This window comes from Rhopalosiphum maidis, chromosome 2, assembly GCF_003676215.2.
Source record: "Rhopalosiphum maidis isolate BTI-1 chromosome 2, ASM367621v3, whole genome shotgun sequence".
In the NCBI taxonomy this organism is placed as follows: domain Eukaryota; kingdom Metazoa; phylum Arthropoda; class Insecta; order Hemiptera; family Aphididae; genus Rhopalosiphum; species Rhopalosiphum maidis.
The window spans coordinates 78,330,435-78,350,035 of NC_040878.1; the positions used below are offsets into that span (position 1 = coordinate 78,330,435).

The 19,601-nt window shown below is 26.4% G+C and overlaps 3 protein-coding genes across 6 annotated transcripts; 2 read left to right on the forward strand and 1 right to left on the reverse strand.

Moving 5' to 3' along the window:
* Window positions 1–705: 705 nt before the first annotated feature.
* On the forward strand, window positions 706–4,309 carry LOC113552713 (GPN-loop GTPase 3). Its single transcript, XM_026955575.1, has 6 exons — window positions 706–848; window positions 993–1,110; window positions 2,581–2,777; window positions 2,833–3,047; window positions 3,719–3,824; window positions 3,889–4,309. The coding sequence occupies exons 2-6, from the start codon at window positions 1,066–1,068 to the stop codon at window positions 4,169–4,171; spliced, it is 846 nt and encodes a 281-aa protein (XP_026811376.1). The 5' UTR covers window positions 706–848; window positions 993–1,065; the 3' UTR covers window positions 4,172–4,309.
* Window positions 4,310–4,371: 62 nt separating this feature from the next.
* On the reverse strand, window positions 4,372–6,217 carry LOC113552714 (adenylate cyclase-like). 3 transcript variants are annotated; one of them, XM_026955578.1, is made up of 7 exons: window positions 6,165–6,217; window positions 5,997–6,076; window positions 5,430–5,578; window positions 5,188–5,367; window positions 4,961–5,124; window positions 4,771–4,871; window positions 4,372–4,511 (listed from the first exon to the last, which is right to left on the reverse strand). In XM_026955578.1, the coding sequence occupies exons 2-7, from the start codon at window positions 6,054–6,056 to the stop codon at window positions 4,461–4,463; spliced, it is 705 nt and encodes a 234-aa protein (XP_026811379.1). In that variant the 5' UTR covers window positions 6,057–6,076; window positions 6,165–6,217; the 3' UTR covers window positions 4,372–4,460. The 3 variants fall into 3 exon arrangements, with proteins under 3 accessions (XP_026811379.1, XP_026811377.1, XP_026811380.1); XM_026955576.1 differs by lacking the exon at window positions 6,165–6,217 and having other exon boundaries at window positions 5,997–6,127; XM_026955579.1 differs by lacking the exon at window positions 6,165–6,217 and having other exon boundaries at window positions 5,430–5,613.
* Window positions 6,218–8,173: 1,956 nt separating this feature from the next.
* LOC113552147 (ionotropic receptor 93a) lies at window positions 8,174–18,308 on the forward strand. Of its 2 annotated transcripts, none has more exons than XM_026954862.1 (8): window positions 8,174–8,416; window positions 9,459–9,577; window positions 9,826–10,008; window positions 13,191–13,349; window positions 13,665–13,839; window positions 14,795–15,094; window positions 15,367–15,544; window positions 17,744–18,308. In XM_026954862.1, the coding sequence occupies exons 1-8, from the start codon at window positions 8,323–8,325 to the stop codon at window positions 18,249–18,251; spliced, it is 1,716 nt and encodes a 571-aa protein (XP_026810663.1). In that variant the 5' UTR covers window positions 8,174–8,322; the 3' UTR covers window positions 18,252–18,308. The 2 variants fall into 2 exon arrangements, with proteins under 2 accessions (XP_026810663.1, XP_026810664.1); XM_026954863.1 differs by having other exon boundaries at window positions 14,957–15,094.
* Window positions 18,309–19,601: the final 1,293 nt, after the last annotated feature.

Below are 19,601 nucleotides of genomic sequence, written 5' to 3' on the forward strand. Positions count from 1 at the left end.
GTAATAGTATCTGTATCCGTGGTACCGAGACTGAGTACATGAGTCCAACACACAAAAGGGACAAGAGGTATACAAAACGTAAAATTCGGCTTTGACAGTCTATTGTAGGGGCGGTCAAACGGTCGATCGCAAACGATTTCTAAGTCGATCGTGTTAGAATTTATTTTTAAGCTACGCACACGAAAATTAATCATGGTGGTTAGGTTTTTTATGGAAGTTGATCCTCAAAGGTGAAAAATATTTTTAGTAGATCGCGGCCAAAAATGTTTGGCCGCCCCTGGTCTATTTTATAGTACCATAGTCGTATAAGTATAGTATCATTACTATTGCAGTGTTACATATTTGCATGGCATGGACATATAGTTATATTATAAAGCTATTATGTCAATGTTTGATTTTAATTTATTCAAAATTTAAAATTTTTAAATACATTTCTGACAATTGAACACCATTAAATTTGATATATGGGTATAAAAACATATAAATGTGTTTTTAGAAATGAATAATTCAAATTTTAATACAATAAAATGCAATACAAAATTTCAAACTCTAAAATACCAACTGACGAAGTGACGACCAATATATTTTTAATTATATTATATAATTACTGAGATGCAATCTACATATTACATCCACCCATAGACCTTATACTAGTATAACAGATACTAGAGAATAACAGATTCAACAATATTGTGTTATCAGTAATCAGCTTAGTACTGAATACCGATACGCCATAAAATAGAATTTAAGAATCAAGAACCAGTTTGTAAGCAAAGCATCTCGGCATTCGCACGTTTTAATTTAAAACGAACAATAATAACAATATTATTATGGCCTTTACATAAAACGTAATTTTGATCTTTCAATTTAATAATTTTAATAGTTATAAATATTAATAATTATGATTTATTATACTTTTAACAAAAATTATTATTATTTTTAATATTTTGAAGTGTGTACTTACATATTAATAATAATTATTAAATTTTCAGCTTTTTTAGAAGGTGTGTGTAGTATCAATTAATAATAATACATAATTTATTTGGAATTACATCAATATAAACAATGAGGTATGCTCAGTTAGTGATGGGACCAGCTGGAAGCGGAAAGGTAAATTTAAAATTTTTGTTTTATGTTATTACTGTAGAGTGTAGAGTGTAGACTACAGTGGCGGACTGGGAGAAAATAACAGCCCCGGAAAATCATGATTTTAGTTACCCTCGTCCTTCAGTACACAACGGCCCTTTATATATATATATAATTATTATATACTTTTATAAACATAATTTAGCTTTTGAATTTTTAAATATTTTAATTAATTGATATAAAACAAAATAAAATAAATAACTATTTAAGATTTCTATTTTTAAACTTGTTATAATAAGTTGTCACAAGCACGGACTGGCCAAACTCAAGCCATTAAAACTCCCGAATTTTAAAATAATCAAAAATCTCGCTTTTTATGTTTAATAATATTACATACTTATTAGGTAATATTTTAATTTATAACTTCAGTATAATAATATTAATAAATACATTTTTTATACGAGCAATGGCCTACTGGAAAATTTCCCGGTATCCCATTTATCCAGTCCGCCACTGGTGGACTAATATTTATTATGCTTATCTACTAATATTTGGACCTGAATTTATGTACTTTTTTTGTTTATGTAAAGTATCGTAATGTCTTTTAAGATATTACTATATAGTTTGTAAATATATCAAGTACTATAATTTTATAATATCTGTTTAGAAAATAAATGTATTCTACATTGCTTCCATTGTGCCGTTATCTTTTGACATAAGTAGAAATAATTAAAATTCCTTATTGTTTTAACTACAAACATTCATTTGAAAGCACTGGTGCAATAACAGGATACGTCCATTTTTCAAAATGTTCAGGAAACAAAAAAAACTATATAAAATTGGTAAATGAACCAAACATTAAAAACTTGGTAGTTCTTTTTGTCAGAATAAATTCTACTTATACAAATTTTCTTTGGTTTGTATTTTATATTCATGATAATATTTATGAAAAACTAAAAAATTATGATGATTACATTTTCAATAGTCGCAATAATCAGATATTTCCAATTTAGTTTTTTGACGTATCTGCTTAATGCTTGTTTCAACTTACTAACCAATAAAATATTTTACTGTAGTTAATAAGCCCACTTATATCCGATTATTGCAACCAATAGAAAACCAAAATTTGTATAGAAGCGTTGGGCGCAAAAAAAAATAGATATATACTGTTTCAATGGATACGTCCAGACATATCTGGTTATTGGACCCAATAGAAATTTAAAAACCAGTTTTTATTATTGTATTGCAGTATTATTCATTGGACGGTTTTTATATCCATCGATAAAGATTTTTTTTCTGAATATTTCTATATCAAAAAACAATTTTTGAAAAATGTGGCCGTATCTGGTTATTGTCACCGGGGCCTTCATTTTTTATATACATTTATCGTGAAAATTAATCTATAAAATAAATCATAAAGTATCCTAATATTGTGATTTTATTAAATCACTTCTTAAATCGTGTTTAATAATAATTTCTTGTATGTTAATTCAGTCCACATATTGTTCTGCTGTAGCAGAACATATTGAAAATGAAAAAAATTCAGTGATGGTAGTTAATTTGGATCCAGCAGCTGAACGTTTCAAATACAGTCCAACTGTTGATATACGCGAATTGATTCATGTTGATGATGCTATGGATGATGAAATACTACATTTTGGGCCTAATGGAGGATTGGTATTTTGTATGGAGTAAGTAAACTATTATTAATTAAAGTAAATATCTTAACAAAATATTGGCTTACAGATATTTAATAGAAAATCAAGATTGGCTTAGAGAACAGTTGGGTGATGATGATGATGATTATATTTTATTTGATTTGCCTGGACAAATAGAATTATATACCCATATGAAAACTGTTAAACAATTGGCAGAATTACTTCAAAACTGGGGATTTAATGTGTGTTCAGTTATGCTGATAGATTCTCAGTTCATGGTAGATGGACCTAAGTTCATTTCTGGTAATATATAGATGTATATCTTTTTTTTTAATGAGGGTTCAAATTTTAAAGTAGTATTAATAATAACAAAAACCATTTAAATCTGAAAAAAAGGAAGAAAACACATTTTAATCATAAACAATTGTAGCTTCAGAAAATGTATACTTTTTGTTATTATTATGCCTAAAACATTGATTTTATTGTTACTTCATATTTCTAATTATATAATGGTTAAAATCCAAAGTTGTTACAATATGTCCTAGATAATTTTGAATCGATGAAATTTTAATAAGTCTTTTTATTACTCTCACATACTAAGAATTTTTTAAAAATTATAGGGTAATGTATTTCAATGTATTAAAATTTGTAAAGTTATAATATACCTTATACTATTATTATACAGCACAAATTCAAGTACTTCAATGTGTGTTTACCGGTCTTTGTGGGTTTTCTAATCCTGGGCACTTTTCAATGTCCATGTATAATTTCTTTAATATCAAGCTCCGCATGGTATATATCATAGAATACAATTTCAAATCATGGTTATTATTAATGATATAAAAAAATAATATTACTCCGAGTGATATTTTATTCTATAGGTCAGAAACTCAGAACTGCATGAATTAATTTTTATATGTAATATTGTTAAAATATTTAAACATATTTTATAAAAAATGAACGTATAATTTTAGGAACAATGGCTGCTTTATCGGTTATGATAAATTTAGAACTACCTCATGTTAATGTTCTTTCAAAAATGGACTTACTTAGTAAAACAGCTAGAAAACATTTAGACAAGTAATAAATAAAATTTATTGTTTTTTTTAATTTAATGTTTTTTATTTTAAATTTATCAATTTAGTTATTTAGAGCCAGATGCTCGCGCATTGTTATCTGACGTAAAAAGTCATACAAGCTGGGGAAAAAAATATCGGCATTTATCTAAATGTATTGGGCAAATGATTGAAGACTATAGTCTTGTTCAATTTGTACCATTAAATATAAAAGATGAGGAGAGTATTTCTGGTTTACTATATACTATTAACACAATGATTCAATATGGTGAAGATCAAGATGTCCGAATGACTGATTTTGACCAACAAGATTCAGATGATAATGCAGGAGGTGTTGAAGAATTTGATTAGAATATAAAGTAGGTTACACATTTTTTAGTTTTACAATTTTTGTATAATTAAATATGGATAATATTTTGTTTGCGTAACCGTTGACATTATTATTAATTATGAAGACTGTGTTATTACTATTATTATTATTAATGTTATACATCGATTTAATTAAGAAAATGAAAAAAAGGTATGTGTAATTATATAATAAAATATGTGCTCTTTGTTTAACTCAGTTGCTGTATTAATAAAGTACTATAATGTTAAACTAGTTTTGTAATTTAATATTGTTCTATATTCTATTATTTATTTACTTCTTTACATCATTTAATACTATATGTCCATCTCCAAACTGCGCATCCTATAAAATAAAGTACTTTTATTACTTATTAGTGTTATACATAAAACAAATTATTCCATCAAATATCTAGTAGATATTTTTAGAAATGTTTTAATTTAAATTATTTATTTTCTTTACTGTAGTAGATATTAACACAATACTATTTAACATTAAGCTTGTATAGTACTTAATTTATCTTTATAATTATTATAACTTACTCATATGGTGATATATTTTTTTTATACTTAATACTTTTATAAATATCAATAGGTTTAGGTACCTTATTTTTACTGTAGTTAGTTTTTCTACTTCGTAATGCAGCAGTTATATTACCACAGACTATTGATTCAATGGTCAATTTGGGTTTAACTTGTTCAATTTCTTTTTATTAAAGTTACCAATATTAAATAAAATATATATAAATTATTTTTTTTTAATTTAAATTAAATATAATATACAAGGTTTCTTACCTAAAATTTGATTTCCATTAAAATGATTCAAGTTTGGTAAAATACTGCGGACATTTTTTTCAAAATTTTCAACTTTAGCCACTGGACACCCTGACAAAGATAAACTTTTTAATTGTTCGCAAAAGTTTAAAAAGTGTAACCTTGTCAAATCCATGATTTTATTTCTATAAAATTTTATTTTGTTTAAAATTGTAAACATATTTAATATAATATATTATAAAATATACCTAGATAAGTCTAGAGTGATAAGTTTAACTAGTGTAGAGCATAGCATCAGGTCATTGATTTCATTGTCAGAGGCAAATAATTCTTCCAAGTTTGGTATATTCCAAACTCCATCCAATGATTTTAGATGGCAGGAGGCTACTTTTAGGACTTTCAAATTATCAAGTTTAAATGCAAAATCTCTACACACAAACATTAAGTGTTAATAACATTTTCTAAATTTATTGTATAATGCATTAATAACCTGAATGATGGAAGAAAACTGTCTGTTAAATCAAGCTCTACCAAATTAGGTACATAAGTACCCAACATACACAAACGGTTTACAGACATAGGAGCTTGTAATTTAAGTGAAGTGATTTGATCCAAATTCCGATTTTTGACAGTATCCTCCTTAAAATTGAATATTTGGTAATGTTTGTATTTTGCTTGTGTTGGGTAAAGCAATATTTTTAAATATAAATATACAGTTTAACGTGAAAATGGTTTAAAATATAATATTGTATTTTAAATATTGAAGTATTGTAAAAAATGACTTTAGTTAATAAAGTTAACATTAAAATAACTTCAATGAAAATAAACACCCATTTATAGTTAATTTTAAAAAATTTAATTGAACAGTGACCATACCAATATTTTTTTAAATGTTCTTTATCTAATAAGTAGGTACCACTACGGCTTTACTACCTACCAATTTGGTTTTTATATTATTAACATTAATTTTTATCACTGTATTTTTGAAACAATATAATAATTATTTATAAATTTATAATTGTCATTAAATATAGTACCTATTAAAGTATTAACCTACCAATAATGTCGTTATACCCATATTTCTGTTGTTGTTTACTTCATCCAAGTATGATTCCATATTAATAATAAAGACTAGAGCTATTTACGTAAATACATAATGTTATATTAATTGAACTATAATAATATTATTATTGAACTCAAATATTATTTCTTCTTTTATACTTACATTAGTGTCTTCGCCAGTTTCTATGGTTACTGTTGTTGAATCATTATATTCACTAGCAATAACCCAATGAATTAAATAAATTAATATTATATCATACTTTGCTATTTTTCTCTATACAAACAATGGTAGGTAGTAAGTACAAACACGCATAGCATTTTATCTAAATCTAATTATTAGAGATGAAAATTATTTTATACAATGGTATATTATATTTAATTTATAATTATTTAATTATTAATAAATTATACAATTATTGTGGTTTGTATTTTATGTTCTGAGAGGAGCGACGAATGTATTGATTTTGGAATATGCATTTTTTCTGTGTATGCGCGTTCGATAAGTAATAGGAAAACTGCTTTAATTTTCAATGTTGAGAATGGTTTCGATAGTATATTGTATATTGGATCTAATATGTAATTTGAAGAGGTAAAAATTAAAATTTCCAAGTATTTTTCAAAATAACCAAAAAAAAAAAATAAAATTAAGGATAAACATGAATTTTAAGCAAATCTAGTTTTTTTGGTTTAACTCGAAAATGAATCATTGTAGATACTAGACATTTTCATTAAACGTATATAACACGCCTAATCATATTTTATACTTGATATGATTTTAAAAATATTTAAACTCTTTTTGGGATATTTATACTACCCATTTATAAACATTTAAATTTAAATTTATTAGTTTTTTTTTAAAATATAGATAAAAAGTAATTCGCTGGGTAAATAAAAACTTGAAAATTAATTCCAAAGAGTTCTAAGTAAGTATTTCATACTAAAGCCAAAAAAATTAAAAAAAATATTATATTATAAGCATATTTTTTTTATAGATATTCTAAGTTAAAATTTGAACGAAATTACATAATTAAACTATGATTAACGTTATTCATTATTTTGTTACAGTTCACAAACATTATTGGTGGTCCATTGAACTTGCGTATTTAAGTAGGAAGACCAAATAATTGAATTATATTCGAGCTTAGACCTGACTATAAGAACATAAAGAGAGTTTTTAATGTATTGTGGTTTTTGAAGTCTTTACAATTTATCGTAATAAAGCCTAATATAGAAGATGATTTATTGATAATATGTTGGATGTGTTTATTAAAGAAAAGATTTGATTCAAATATTGTACCAAGATCACATAAATTATTTATGCGAAGTAATGGGTAATTGCGAATGTTTAGGTGTAATGAATTGAGTTATGTGACCTTGTAAATGTCATGATTTTGCATTTATCAATATTATAATATCATTGTTTGTATAGGTATCACAGTAACTTATATCTTCATGAAATAAATATAATAATATAATTATCTTTTTTTTGTATTAATCAAGTATTTTTATACATTTTTTATGTATTTAGGTTTCTAAGTATAGTCTATGAAAATTTTTCGAGTATAAAAATACCAAAAAAAAAAAATCAAGTTTAAAAATATACTGCATGTTCTAGAATTTTAATCTATTTGAAAGTTATTTGTGATAGTTGTGGGAGACGGGGGTGCACTACTCCTTGAAAACCCCACTGAATTGGATATTATGATAATACACTGTTTATTTAAATTGAAAACATATTTTAATGGGTGTATTTGACTAAATACAAATATATTTAGTCATTCAAAGATTCCGTTGCCACAATATTGGTCATTGACTATTGACTAATAATGAATAGAAACATTGATTATTGGAATCGGTTATGCTTAAAAACCGCTTATTATGTCTTATATTCCTGAATTGAAGATAGGTTTTTAGTTTTAACAATAATTTATGAGCTTATGGCACTCGATATAGTCAACGATTCGATTTTGATTACCGTCTATATAATAATTTAAGCATACTCATAATAATAAAAACGCATACGATACTAAATTATTCTGTGACACTACGTATTACGTATTTCTATGCACATTCAGTCACACAGTAATCGTTAATATTTAACACATGTTTCATTATTTTAAAACATACATAATATTATGACCGATTGTTATGGTTAAATAAACACCCTTTCGATGTAATCATTTATTCAACAGGAGACAGTTTTGACAGCACAACTCGAAATAAATCACGGTCGTGTTAGTGTCGAACACAGCGACAGTAAGTACTCATTCATCAACTGCCGAAACTCCTAAGAACTTAATAATTTTATAAACATAAATCCTATGGCGTTGACCAATACATTGTTGTTAGCGCTTTGTGCCAATTGGCCACCGCCGAATAATACAGAAACTACTTTAGCGCCACCGTGGAAATGGAGTAAGTTTAAATTTCGCATCCATAATTATTATGGTGTTTACCCGTTAAAATAATATATTATATTTACGCTATAGCTTAAATATTTGGTTTTTACATTGAAGGTTGGATGAGAGGTAGACATTTATCATATTTTTTAGCTGCATATTAGTCAAATTTAAGAATTAAAGCTTACCTTATAATGTCATAGTCGAAATCTTCCCAATAGATTAATCGTAATAATTTTTGTAACTGCATCCGTGCGTTAAAATGATTTAGGAGTGTAACATTCGCTATTTTTTTTAACATCAGTGAACCACACAATGGGGGCTTGAATCTTCATAACTCAAAGAGCGAGGTTCAAAACAACCCATCCATCACTCACCAACTAAATTTATTATAGGATTATTATAATAGTTTTAGGTTCTTCTTTAGTTAATTTTTTTATTAACTTTTACAATTCATGATATAGATACACTTATTTTTTTCTTGAACGATCAATCTTCTATTATAAATTATGATTAAACCTGTTAAACTTAAAACATTTTTTTCCCATTTTCGGGGCAGTCGTACTTAGTATTCTTATAACAAGCTGCACCTGGAACCACATATCAATTTATTACTATGGGAAACGGATTGCAATGAAAAGATAGAGATTAAATAAATCCGCTTCTCTATTGTAAAGTGGGATTTGGTGAAAGAGGGAGGGGTGCTTTGGTTCCTGGTATAAAAAATATGTCTATATCCGATTGTAATCTACGATTATTTCGTATTAACAAGCGTTCATTTAGTATAATTTCCTGTATAATTATACCTACTATTTAAGGGTTTGCGAATTGGATTATTGCAAGTTTTTATTTTTTATTTTCTTATTTTAATAATTTAAAGTTTTTTTTGTGCAAATTGGATACATCGATAAGCCCTTAGCCAGCACCGTTTTTTCATAAATAATGATTAAAATAAGAATAATATTTAAATTTTATTTCTTATGAAATGCATTACAATATTTGTAAGAATTAAGAATTTAGGAGTGAGTAGTAACTGTTATTTATTTAATTTTATTTAGTATCTGAGCATAAAGCGAAATACATTAATAGTAGAGAATATCAGTGTGATCTGAAAAACAACTTTCAGATTCAATACGAAATTCTGCGGGGTAAACGGTTGAAAATTGCTACATTTCCAGTAAGTATTAAACAATTAAAAAAATTCTACATTGAATAACTAATTACAAAAATTTAAGTAATTATAAGTTATAACTAAAGAAAAATACGTATAATATTATACAGGTGAGTGTATCACAATAATGATCTGACACATTTGAATATAAAGTTGTCATATCTCTATGATATACTATAATAAATAATATGTAATAAATTATATTTTAACATTTTTGACGAGCTAATAAATTGAAACGTCTTTCTGTATCATAGAATTCGAAACCTCTGAGTTGGGTTACAAAAGAAATTAACGGTACACTTATTGGTCACGGAATTGCATTTGAAATTGTGGAAACGCTTCGTCAACGGTATGGATTCACTTACGACGTAGTGATACCAACAAGAGAAACCTTGTTAAATGAAAATGGCAGTATCATATATATGCTAGTGAATGGGGTGAGATGAAAATAACTCCATTTATAATGCATGAGTTACCTTACGTTTAATTTTTTTTTATTGTCGAATTTCGAATCAAATTCTCATCACTTAAAATATCAAATGTGCGTTTTTATAGGAAAGTAACTATTCTATAATTGGAAATTAAATATCTTATTTAAGTTTATATGTTGAGACTTTTGTATTATAGATATATATAGAACAATAACTTAATAACCTAAATAACCTAAAACTATCAACCTACTAATAAAAGGACATTATTCAAGTTTGTTTTATTTATTTTTATTTGGATTTAAAAATGAAATCTCGGGGGGGGGGATTATAAAAATTTAAATTTATGTATTTTTTGAATCTTATATATTTATATATTTATAATTTTATATGTAACATAAACATAGCTATACATTTGGATTTAGTACTAAAAACTCTGTTAATTAACTTAAACTATAAAATAATTGAACATAAGGTAATGTATGCAATAATTTTTATCTTAAAAATTACTTAAACATAATATTTATTGTATACACAATCCATGTTAGTGAAAAAATATATAATGTTGGTTTATTGAAAATCAAAAATAATTCAGAAAAAAAAAATTATCAATAATAAAAAACGTATAGTAGTTAATATAAAAATATAAATTTCAATTGACCTTGGACATAGTAAATATTCTAAGTAACTTTACCTATCTATTTTTAAATTAGCAATATTTTTATGTAGTTTTTACATAAATGGAATAATTCAAAATCAATAAATATTTTTATATTTAATATTTACTTAATAAGAAAAATGACTTAGGACAATAAAAATAATAATAATTTTTTTTTTTTTTTAAACTTAATTCTTTATTTAGCAATTTGTTACAAATTTGAACAATAAGCTTAATTTATATAATAATACAATAACAGGAATAACAGAGTGAAGAAACCTCCCAATGGAGGTACTTCGTCAAGATAGTAGTTAGACTATATTACACATTTTTACATTTTTTTTTCAATTTATCTTAGCAGGTCACGACACCACTGTTTTTTTAGTCTTTTTTTAGGGTTGCCTGGAATAGTTGCGGATGAGTGTTGAGTAATAAGAGGGTTTGGGTGTTGGGTTAGTCGGCTATTGAAATGCTTGTAATGTAGTTTGGCTAACTCGGTGACAGTTGATATTTTTAAATCAGAGTGGAGAGATTTATTGGAGATGTAGATTGGAGCTTTTGAAACTGTTCGAAGAACTTTGGATTGGAATCTTTGAATACGGTTAGTATTAGATATTTTAGCTGCACCCCAGAGCTGGATGCCATATTTCCAGGTGGGTCTTAGAAGTAGTTTATAAATTAATAGTTTGTTAGGTAGTTTTATTTTTTTGGTAGTTAATAAGGTTATTAACGAAAGCGGTTATTAAGTGCGACAATTTTGCTTTTGATGTGTGGTGCCCAAGTAAGTCGACGGTCAATGTGAATTCTAAGATATTGTACACATTGGGCATTAGGTAAGGTTTAGTTATTAAGAAATAGTGTCGGGCATGTGCCGTGTCGAAGAGTAAAAGTACAATGTGTGGATTTTCTTTCATTAATTTTTACTTCCCATTCTTTATACCATGTTTCGAGAAGGTGGAGATGATTTTGAACATAGAGAGAAGCTAAGTTAGGATCTGCACTGCAAGCTACTATAGCTTTATCATCTGCAAAATCATCGATTAGGGTTTGGTTTGAGTTAGGTTGGTCAGAGATGAATAAATTAAAAAGTAGAGGGGCAGTAACTGCACCTTGTGGTACACCAGCATTAATTTCTGCTAGAGAGGAGATAGCAGAGCCTATACGCACTGAGAAAAAACGGTCTTCTAAATAAGATTTTAGGATTAAGTAGTAGTAACTGGGTAGTAGGTGTTTTAGTTTATAGAGTAAACCTGTATGCCATACCCTATCAAATGCTTGGGAAACATTGAGGAAGGTTCCAGTACAGTAAACTTTTTCCTCTAATGCGTAAGTGATTTTATCAACTAATCTGTGCACTTGGTGTACGGTAGAATAATAATAATATAAACTATTGTTTAATATTATTCATCATATATTATTATTTATGTTTTTTAATTTATTTTATTTACAATAATATTGGCAACTACTGCAAATATTCAATTTACCCGTAATACTAGAATACTAGATTTGTTCAATATATCGATTATTAACTTTATTATGAATTCAAACTTTTTTTCATTATTTTAATTGCTTTATAACCTATAAATTAAACAAAAGCTGTACGTGATTAAAAAAAAAAGTAGAAAAAAAATCAATGTACATGCAATATAATATTTAAATAACTATAATTACGTAATGTAAAAGCTGCATAAAAATAAGTTTTTGTAGACATGATTAGTTTAAAATAAAAAATACTTAAATATATAATCTAAAAATATAATAGCATATAGTAGTGGTTATATAAGTAGATACAACTTACGTAGGTACTCATTTATAAAGGGCATATTTAAACATACGTATATACTATATACTATCTTAAAGATACAATTAGTCAAATGTTTCTACGGATAATGATAACATTTTTTCGACCAATCTGTATACCTATAGAGTATAGGCTATAGTTTTTGGTTACTGTTGTTATTTATTACTAAAACGTAATTGTGTAGGTAGAACATTACACACATCTACGCATAAATCCGTAAAGATAGTGGAAGTGTAGTTACAGCAGCAGAAATACATTATTAGCTTAATAAAAAATAATAAATATTTATGTTGTAATTAAGATCTTTTATTATAATATACAGTTTTGTGTTGCCCTGACGAACTTCTTTCGGGACGCTTTTAGTCCATTTTTTTTGTCGTTTCCAATTATTCCAAATTAATTACATATACATATTTAATTATATTTTTAAATAAAATTAATTTTTTGACAAAATATTATGTTAACGTATTACTGTATTAGTAATATACTTTTAAATTGTAATCTTAATCTTATAAACATAATTTCATACAATATCTTAAAAACAAAATGGCTATGGTGAGAATCCAACCCTCTCATTAACTTTTAGTATACGCCTCTGATGTGATATGTCTTGCGCGTCACGTGCATTTTTATTCGGAAAATAAAAATGTATTTTTATGATTACCTACAACCTACCTAATTTATTCTTAAAAATTATATACTTATTAACCTATTATATGTATATTATTTTAGGAAGTAGATATGGCAGCTGCTTTTATACCGGTTTTGCCGGGACTGGATGACATTGTCAAGTGGGGTATAGAGTTGACTCAATTCCAATACGTCGTGCTTATGAAAAGGCCTAAAGAAAGTGCAACTGGATCCGGTTTATTAGCGCCTTTTGAAATTGAGGTAGCATTATTTTAACAAAGTATCTAGTTCATTTATCGATGAACGATGATAAATGATAATGAATGATGAATGTTATGAATTTATGATATTATAAAAAATACAATTTGTATATTATTATTGTAGTTATAATAACGTAATAACTAATAAGTAATAATTTTCTAAAAAAAGTGTCAAAGATTTATATAAATTTACTTTTTATTTATAATAATAATTTAATTATAAATTATAATTAATACATAATTTATTGATTTATTATTATTATAATTTAAAAATCGATTATATTATCAAAAATTATTATACATTGGCCTTTTATAGGTGTGGTTATTAATTTTGATGTCACTGATAGCAGTGGGTCCAATTATTTATGGTATTATGATGTTAAGACATAAACTCTGTGGTCACGATTCAGGGGTATATTCAATACCCACATGCATTTGGTTCGTATATGGTGCGTTAATGAAACAAGGATCATCTTTGAACCCAGATACTGGTACGTATTATAAATCGTTAAGCTAGTGCTTAGTTATAATTATCTTCAATATACAACAAAATACTATTAGTTTTAAATTTGGATATTGAACTGTTGAAATGAAACGTGCATTATAACCTATATAAGTTGTATAGACAATAAATGTAAATAAAAGTGGTCATCATTATCTACTTGTCTGCCTATATAATACACAAATGAATCCATACATTGTAACGTTTAAAGGCTAGAGCGGCATAAAAAAAGGCAAGGAGGCTCAATCGCCTTGTTTTTGACAGCGTTTTAATATTTTGTTCAAAAGATACGTTAGTTTATGCTTTGGATTTATATCAAACAATTTCCTCTATTAAAAATAGTTTTTTATTTTTGAAATACTATCATTTTAATAGCATAAAGTTATCTTACTAAATATTTTTAAATTTAGTAAAACAATTATACAGTGTCATACTTAGTGAAATTTATTTTATAATCTCACTATTCCGTATAATTGTGTCCGGTTTTAATGCAATACTTTTTTGTTATGGGTTATTTATATTTTTTATTATATTTTATGTGTATTATGATTATTTATTTATTAAGAATTAACTGGCTAGCTTTTTTGATACTATATTGCAGTGCAAACCTACACATTTATATTATAAGTACAAAGACCCCGGCCCTCACCCCCGACAATCGGCTGCGGTAAAGTAATATAATTAATATTTTCGAGTAATAAAAATTAGGTATTTAAGTTTATATTATAGAACACTTAAAATTATGTATAAGAAGCTCGTAGTACTTTTGGCATTTTGTCCAACTTTAAGCTCTGCATACATTATTTTAATACATACATATTATATGATACAACTACCTAAGTATCTATATAGCTATATAAAAAATAATACATCTATATAAATCACAAATCTGCATCTGATGTTTGGTAATGCAATTACGTATTTTAAACTAAATATTTGTATAGATTCTGCTAGACTCATATTCGCCACATGGTGGATATTCATAATGATATTGACCTCGTTCTATACGGCAAATTTGACTGCGTTTTTAACACTGTCCAAATTTACGTTACCCATAAAAAGAATAGAAGATATCGCGAGTAATGAGTACCGATGGATTTCTTCAGAGGGTAGCGCCGTCGAGTACATCGTCAAGGTGGACAATGATCTGAAGCCACTGAGGCAATCAATGTTCGAGGGAAATGGTCAATTTATGGTTATAAATATCGACGAAATTAATACTATTTTAAATTATATTTCATCAGGTAAGAAAATACAATTAAATATAGTATAGAATTTAATCGATATAATTATTTTTTCAATATTATACAATTATACGGTATAAAACCTTGTTACTTAAATTTTATACCGTATATGACGATTATTATAAAATGTTGGTTTGTAGCTACTTTTTTCTAAAAATAAGATACCGTATTTCTCCATGCTGTCTGGAAAATGGTATCTTATTTTTGTAAGAAACCTTAAATCTTACCCTAATTTTGAATAAAGATTTTTTTCCGCTTTATACAATATTTAGGAACGTTGCTTCTACACGATAAGAATTGGCTAAATTTTTTAATGTTGCACATCGAAAGGTCAATAACAGATGATAAGGAGCGGTGTCGTTATGTGTTGACTACAGATCCATATTTGACAAGATCAATGTCATTTGTCTACCCTAAACACAGTATTTTGCCACCTCTATTCAATCCTATGTAAGCTTTTATTCGTGCAATTATCTATATAATATAATGCTACATTATTTCTGCTTTGGAAAATCTAAGGTTAAAATGTATTTAAAATTTATAAATTATGTTTACTATTTAATAAATTTATATTATAGAGTGCTCGATCAGATGTCCTATAATTCTTTCTCAATAGTGGTTTTAAGGGAATGGGCAGTGGGCACCCCATCACCTCCACCTTGGGAATTGTTTTTCCTATTAATATACGATATTAAGTATGAAAAATATTAATTTATATAATTTATTAACTATGTATATACATACTTTAAAACTTATAAGTTTCAATATGACAATATAATAAAATGGTACGTATGCTTGGATAGTCTTCGGCCATACGAAGCATAATATTATTACATATTTATTATTTTTGCATATTTTGTTTGTGTATTTTTATTAAATTCACCCAGTCCTCCTTGAATTTTTTTTCAAAACGGTTACTGTTCCTTTTAGTTATAGTATAAATATTAAATATTCTATACTAATGTTGCTATAAAATTAAAATGTAATAAGCATTATTTATATACTTACCTATATAGTATATGCATTATGTTATTTAAATTAATTTTGCATTTCTACGATAAAAACTATTTATCAGTTATCAGTTATCAATATTTAAAACCTAATTATTATGAATCATGATTATCTATATTACAAAATTAATTTTATTTTAAACTCTAAAGAGTTATTGCATGAACGTATACATATAACAGGACGGGAATTTGGTAATAGAATTAATGTAGGAATACAAAAATTATTTTTTAAATTTATTTATACATTTTAATGTAATTGTATAACAAAAAGAATATAAATAAATAAAAAAATGAATTATACCATTATTGAATTTGATACATTTTATAACTTACTTATGAGATTATGTGGTCAGTAGATATAATAGTTTAATGGTAAAATATGCGGTATTATCAATATAATAATATCTTATTAAAACTTTGGAATAATAAGTTGATGATTAAAATATTTAACAGTTAAAAAAATATATTTTTATAATAAACGAATGACTTATAATATATTGTGAATAATTCTATACTTAAGGTGCCTTATTCAGACTTCAGACTTTTATGAATAAATATATTATTTTGTTCAGTTATATAATAGTATTAATTGGACTTGCGGATCGATCATTGTTTTTTTAATAATTCATAACTGTTAACTGCTTACATTTTTATTATATCTTTAAATTCTGAAGAAAGTATATTTTTTTTAAGTTTTCAGACAAATGTTATTTTTGATTGATATGTTAAAAATATGGTATTTAAATTAAATTTTTTAACAATGTAATAACATAGACATTTTTAAAGTAAAAAGCAAATGCATAATTAAGGTAAAATATGTTAAGTATATATTATAGAAATTTCAAAGTATGCAAAGATAATTTTTTTTATGCAAAACATTATATTATTAAATCAATGTCACAAATATTGAACACAATTTCTTTGTTACCTTGTACCTATTTAATAGAACTTGGAAACATTGATATGCAAATTCATGAACTCACAGTCCCTTATGATAATTATATTATTATTATAAGAGTATAATATGTAAAACAATAATGACTGATACATTTTTTAGTTCCTACCAGTTCAGCGAGTTTTACAAGACTTGAAATCGAAATGAAATTTTACAATTTTAATTAAAAATAATATATTAATTTTATAATTTTATGCACAATATCAATTTGTTTTTTGATTTTCAATTAGATTCTAAACATATTTTTCGATTTAAAATATTATTTTTACGATTTCAATTTTTATTTCTACCTTCATACAATACATTTGTCGTTATTCGCGCGTTCGATGTGCGTCGTTTTATACAAGTAGCTGTGAAATGGGCCTAAAAAATAAATATATTAATAGTTATTCAGTATTCTTATTATAATATACATCAATATGTAATAAATAATAGCTTATATTACCTACCATTGAACTATATTATAGTATATAGACCAGGGCCGTATACAAACGTCTATTGACTATAGTTGAATTTTAAATTTTATTAGATTTTTGTTATTATTAACAATCTGCGATTTGTGTATAGGTACAAATTATAAAACGTTTATTATTTTTTTACAAGTATAGATTCATTTTTTTTTGATTCCAATATAAACGTTGAGTATCATTAAAAAAAATTTCGATTTTTATATTATACGAGCAGAATGCTGTCGTACATGGAGTCGGGTATCGTGAGGCATCTGCAGACCAAAGACCTTCCGGAGGCGGTAATTTGCCCACTTAACCTGGGCAGCAAGGAGCGGCAACTCCGCAACTCAGACCTGTACACCACGTACGCGGTGGTGGTGTGCGGATTCTCCATGGCCGCGGCCGTGTTCACACTCGAGCTCTTGTCCAGACGTACCGGCTGGTTCGCGTCAGCCGATCTCGCCCGTAGATCGCACGACTCGCACGGCGGCATGGTCCGGTGTGAGATCGCAGTCTTCGGCAAACCATCCAAGACCATATACCCGTTCAGCCACCGGGATAATGTCATGAACGCCGCTTCCGCTACACACTTCGTCTTTCAAAAATCGTCGTCATCATCGTCGTCGAGCCCATTTGTCGTCAACACTCGCGGCATGGGCACAACAATCGCATCAGATTCGTCATCTCCGTCGCCGTTTTTGTGGTTGAAAGGCAAATCGTCGCTGCGGCGATTTCAATACTAATCCATTATATAAGCTACAGTTAATATATATTATTTATACACCTAGAGAGAGATTACTTTAGTGATAGGGTGTTGATTGTTGATGAATGATAATCTGTATTCTATAAAACAAAAAAGATGACGATAAAAAATTATCTGCATTTTTTTCAAAATTATTAAAAATATAATTTTTATTATTTGAAGAAAAATCATGTAAACATATATCTGTAAAAGCATGTGTTATATGTGTATATCTGCACGAGCACCTGCAGATGTTTGCGGTAAATCTAATCATAGCAATAAAAACCTTCAATAATTATAATACAAATATTTTTAAAAATTTTAAATTTTTCTTTAAAATCTAAAATTTAAGAAAAATAATCTGATGGTACAGTGAAAAATGAAACAAATAAAAACATTATGAATAATATGAAAAAATTAATGTTAATAATAAAAATAAATATATACATTGGTATATAGCTTAAAAATAACTTAAATATGCAACATTTAACTTTCATAATGTTCTCAATCAATGAAACATGAAACAAAATTCTAAGCTTGTAACCTAGTTAATGTCATCGTACAAAGGATTAAAGAAAAAATTCAAAAATTCATCAATATCGAATCTCTATTAATTTTTATAACAATAGGGTTGTATTGGAACTGTGCAGGCGTACTTAAACGTCTTAAGCCTAAATTTTGGGATTCGAATTAAATCTAAAAAATAGAAATCAATACCTCATCTGAGTAAAAAAAAAAGCCATTTCTGAAAAAAAATTTGAGGGGAGTTAATACTTACATGTTATTTATAAAATATAAACATTACCTGATTGAAAAGCTTCTTTCTGTTCTAACTGTTGAGATTTATCTTGTAATTTGAATATTACAATCATAGATGATAATTTATATTATTTTAATTGTTGACTAAATTTCCACGCCAATATTGTATTATGACTTTTGTTACTATTAATAATTGTAAATTTTTTAGTAGGTATGTGGGTATATTGTAAGTTTTAATGAAACACAAACAGTTCTATAGTCTCATTTATCATATTTTGGTTTGATTTTAGTCAACATGGAAAATAAATTTTCACAGTATTGTTTATTGATAAGAATATTAATTTTTATTGTGAGTATGGAATGAGTAATTATTTCAGTCTACAAAATATAAGTAAAGTAAGTTATAAATTTTCAAAATTGTATAATTAGTAACTTTTTAATTTAGTATATGTATAGCTAATAATTTTTTTTCACATGCAGTTATTTTTAATAATTCAACTATGAAACAAATATATTTTAAGTGTTGTAAAAAATAAAAATTTTGCCAATGCGTTACTTATAAGTTATAGGGCATGCATGCCATAGATTTGCT

Coding starts and splice junctions, on each gene's coding strand:
- LOC113552713 (XM_026955575.1), top strand. CDS start 1,066: ATGAGGTATGCTCAGTTAGTGATGGGACCAGCTGGAAGCGGAAAG. Junction 3,048..3,718: donor TGGACCTAAGTTCATTTCTG/GTAATATATAGA, acceptor GTATAATTTTAG/GAACAATGGCTGCTTTATCG. Junction 3,825..3,888: donor GCTAGAAAACATTTAGACAA/GTAATAAATAAA, acceptor TTATCAATTTAG/TTATTTAGAGCCAGATGCTC.
- LOC113552714 (XM_026955578.1), bottom strand. CDS start 6,056: ATGGAATCATACTTGGATGAAGTAAACAACAACAGAAATATGGGTATA. Junction 5,579..5,996: donor TGGGTATAACGACATTATTG/GTAGGTTAATAC, acceptor TTCAATTTTAAG/GAGGATACTGTCAAAAATCG. Junction 4,872..4,960: donor TAATGGAAATCAAATTTTAG/GTAAGAAACCTT, acceptor TTTAATAAAAAG/AAATTGAACAAGTTAAACCC.
- LOC113552147 (XM_026954862.1), top strand. CDS start 8,323: ATGGCGTTGACCAATACATTGTTGTTAGCGCTTTGTGCCAATTGGCCA. Junction 13,840..14,794: donor ATCTTTGAACCCAGATACTG/GTACGTATTATA, acceptor ATATTTGTATAG/ATTCTGCTAGACTCATATTC. Junction 15,545..17,743: donor CCACCTCTATTCAATCCTAT/GTAAGCTTTTAT, acceptor TTATACGAGCAG/AATGCTGTCGTACATGGAGT.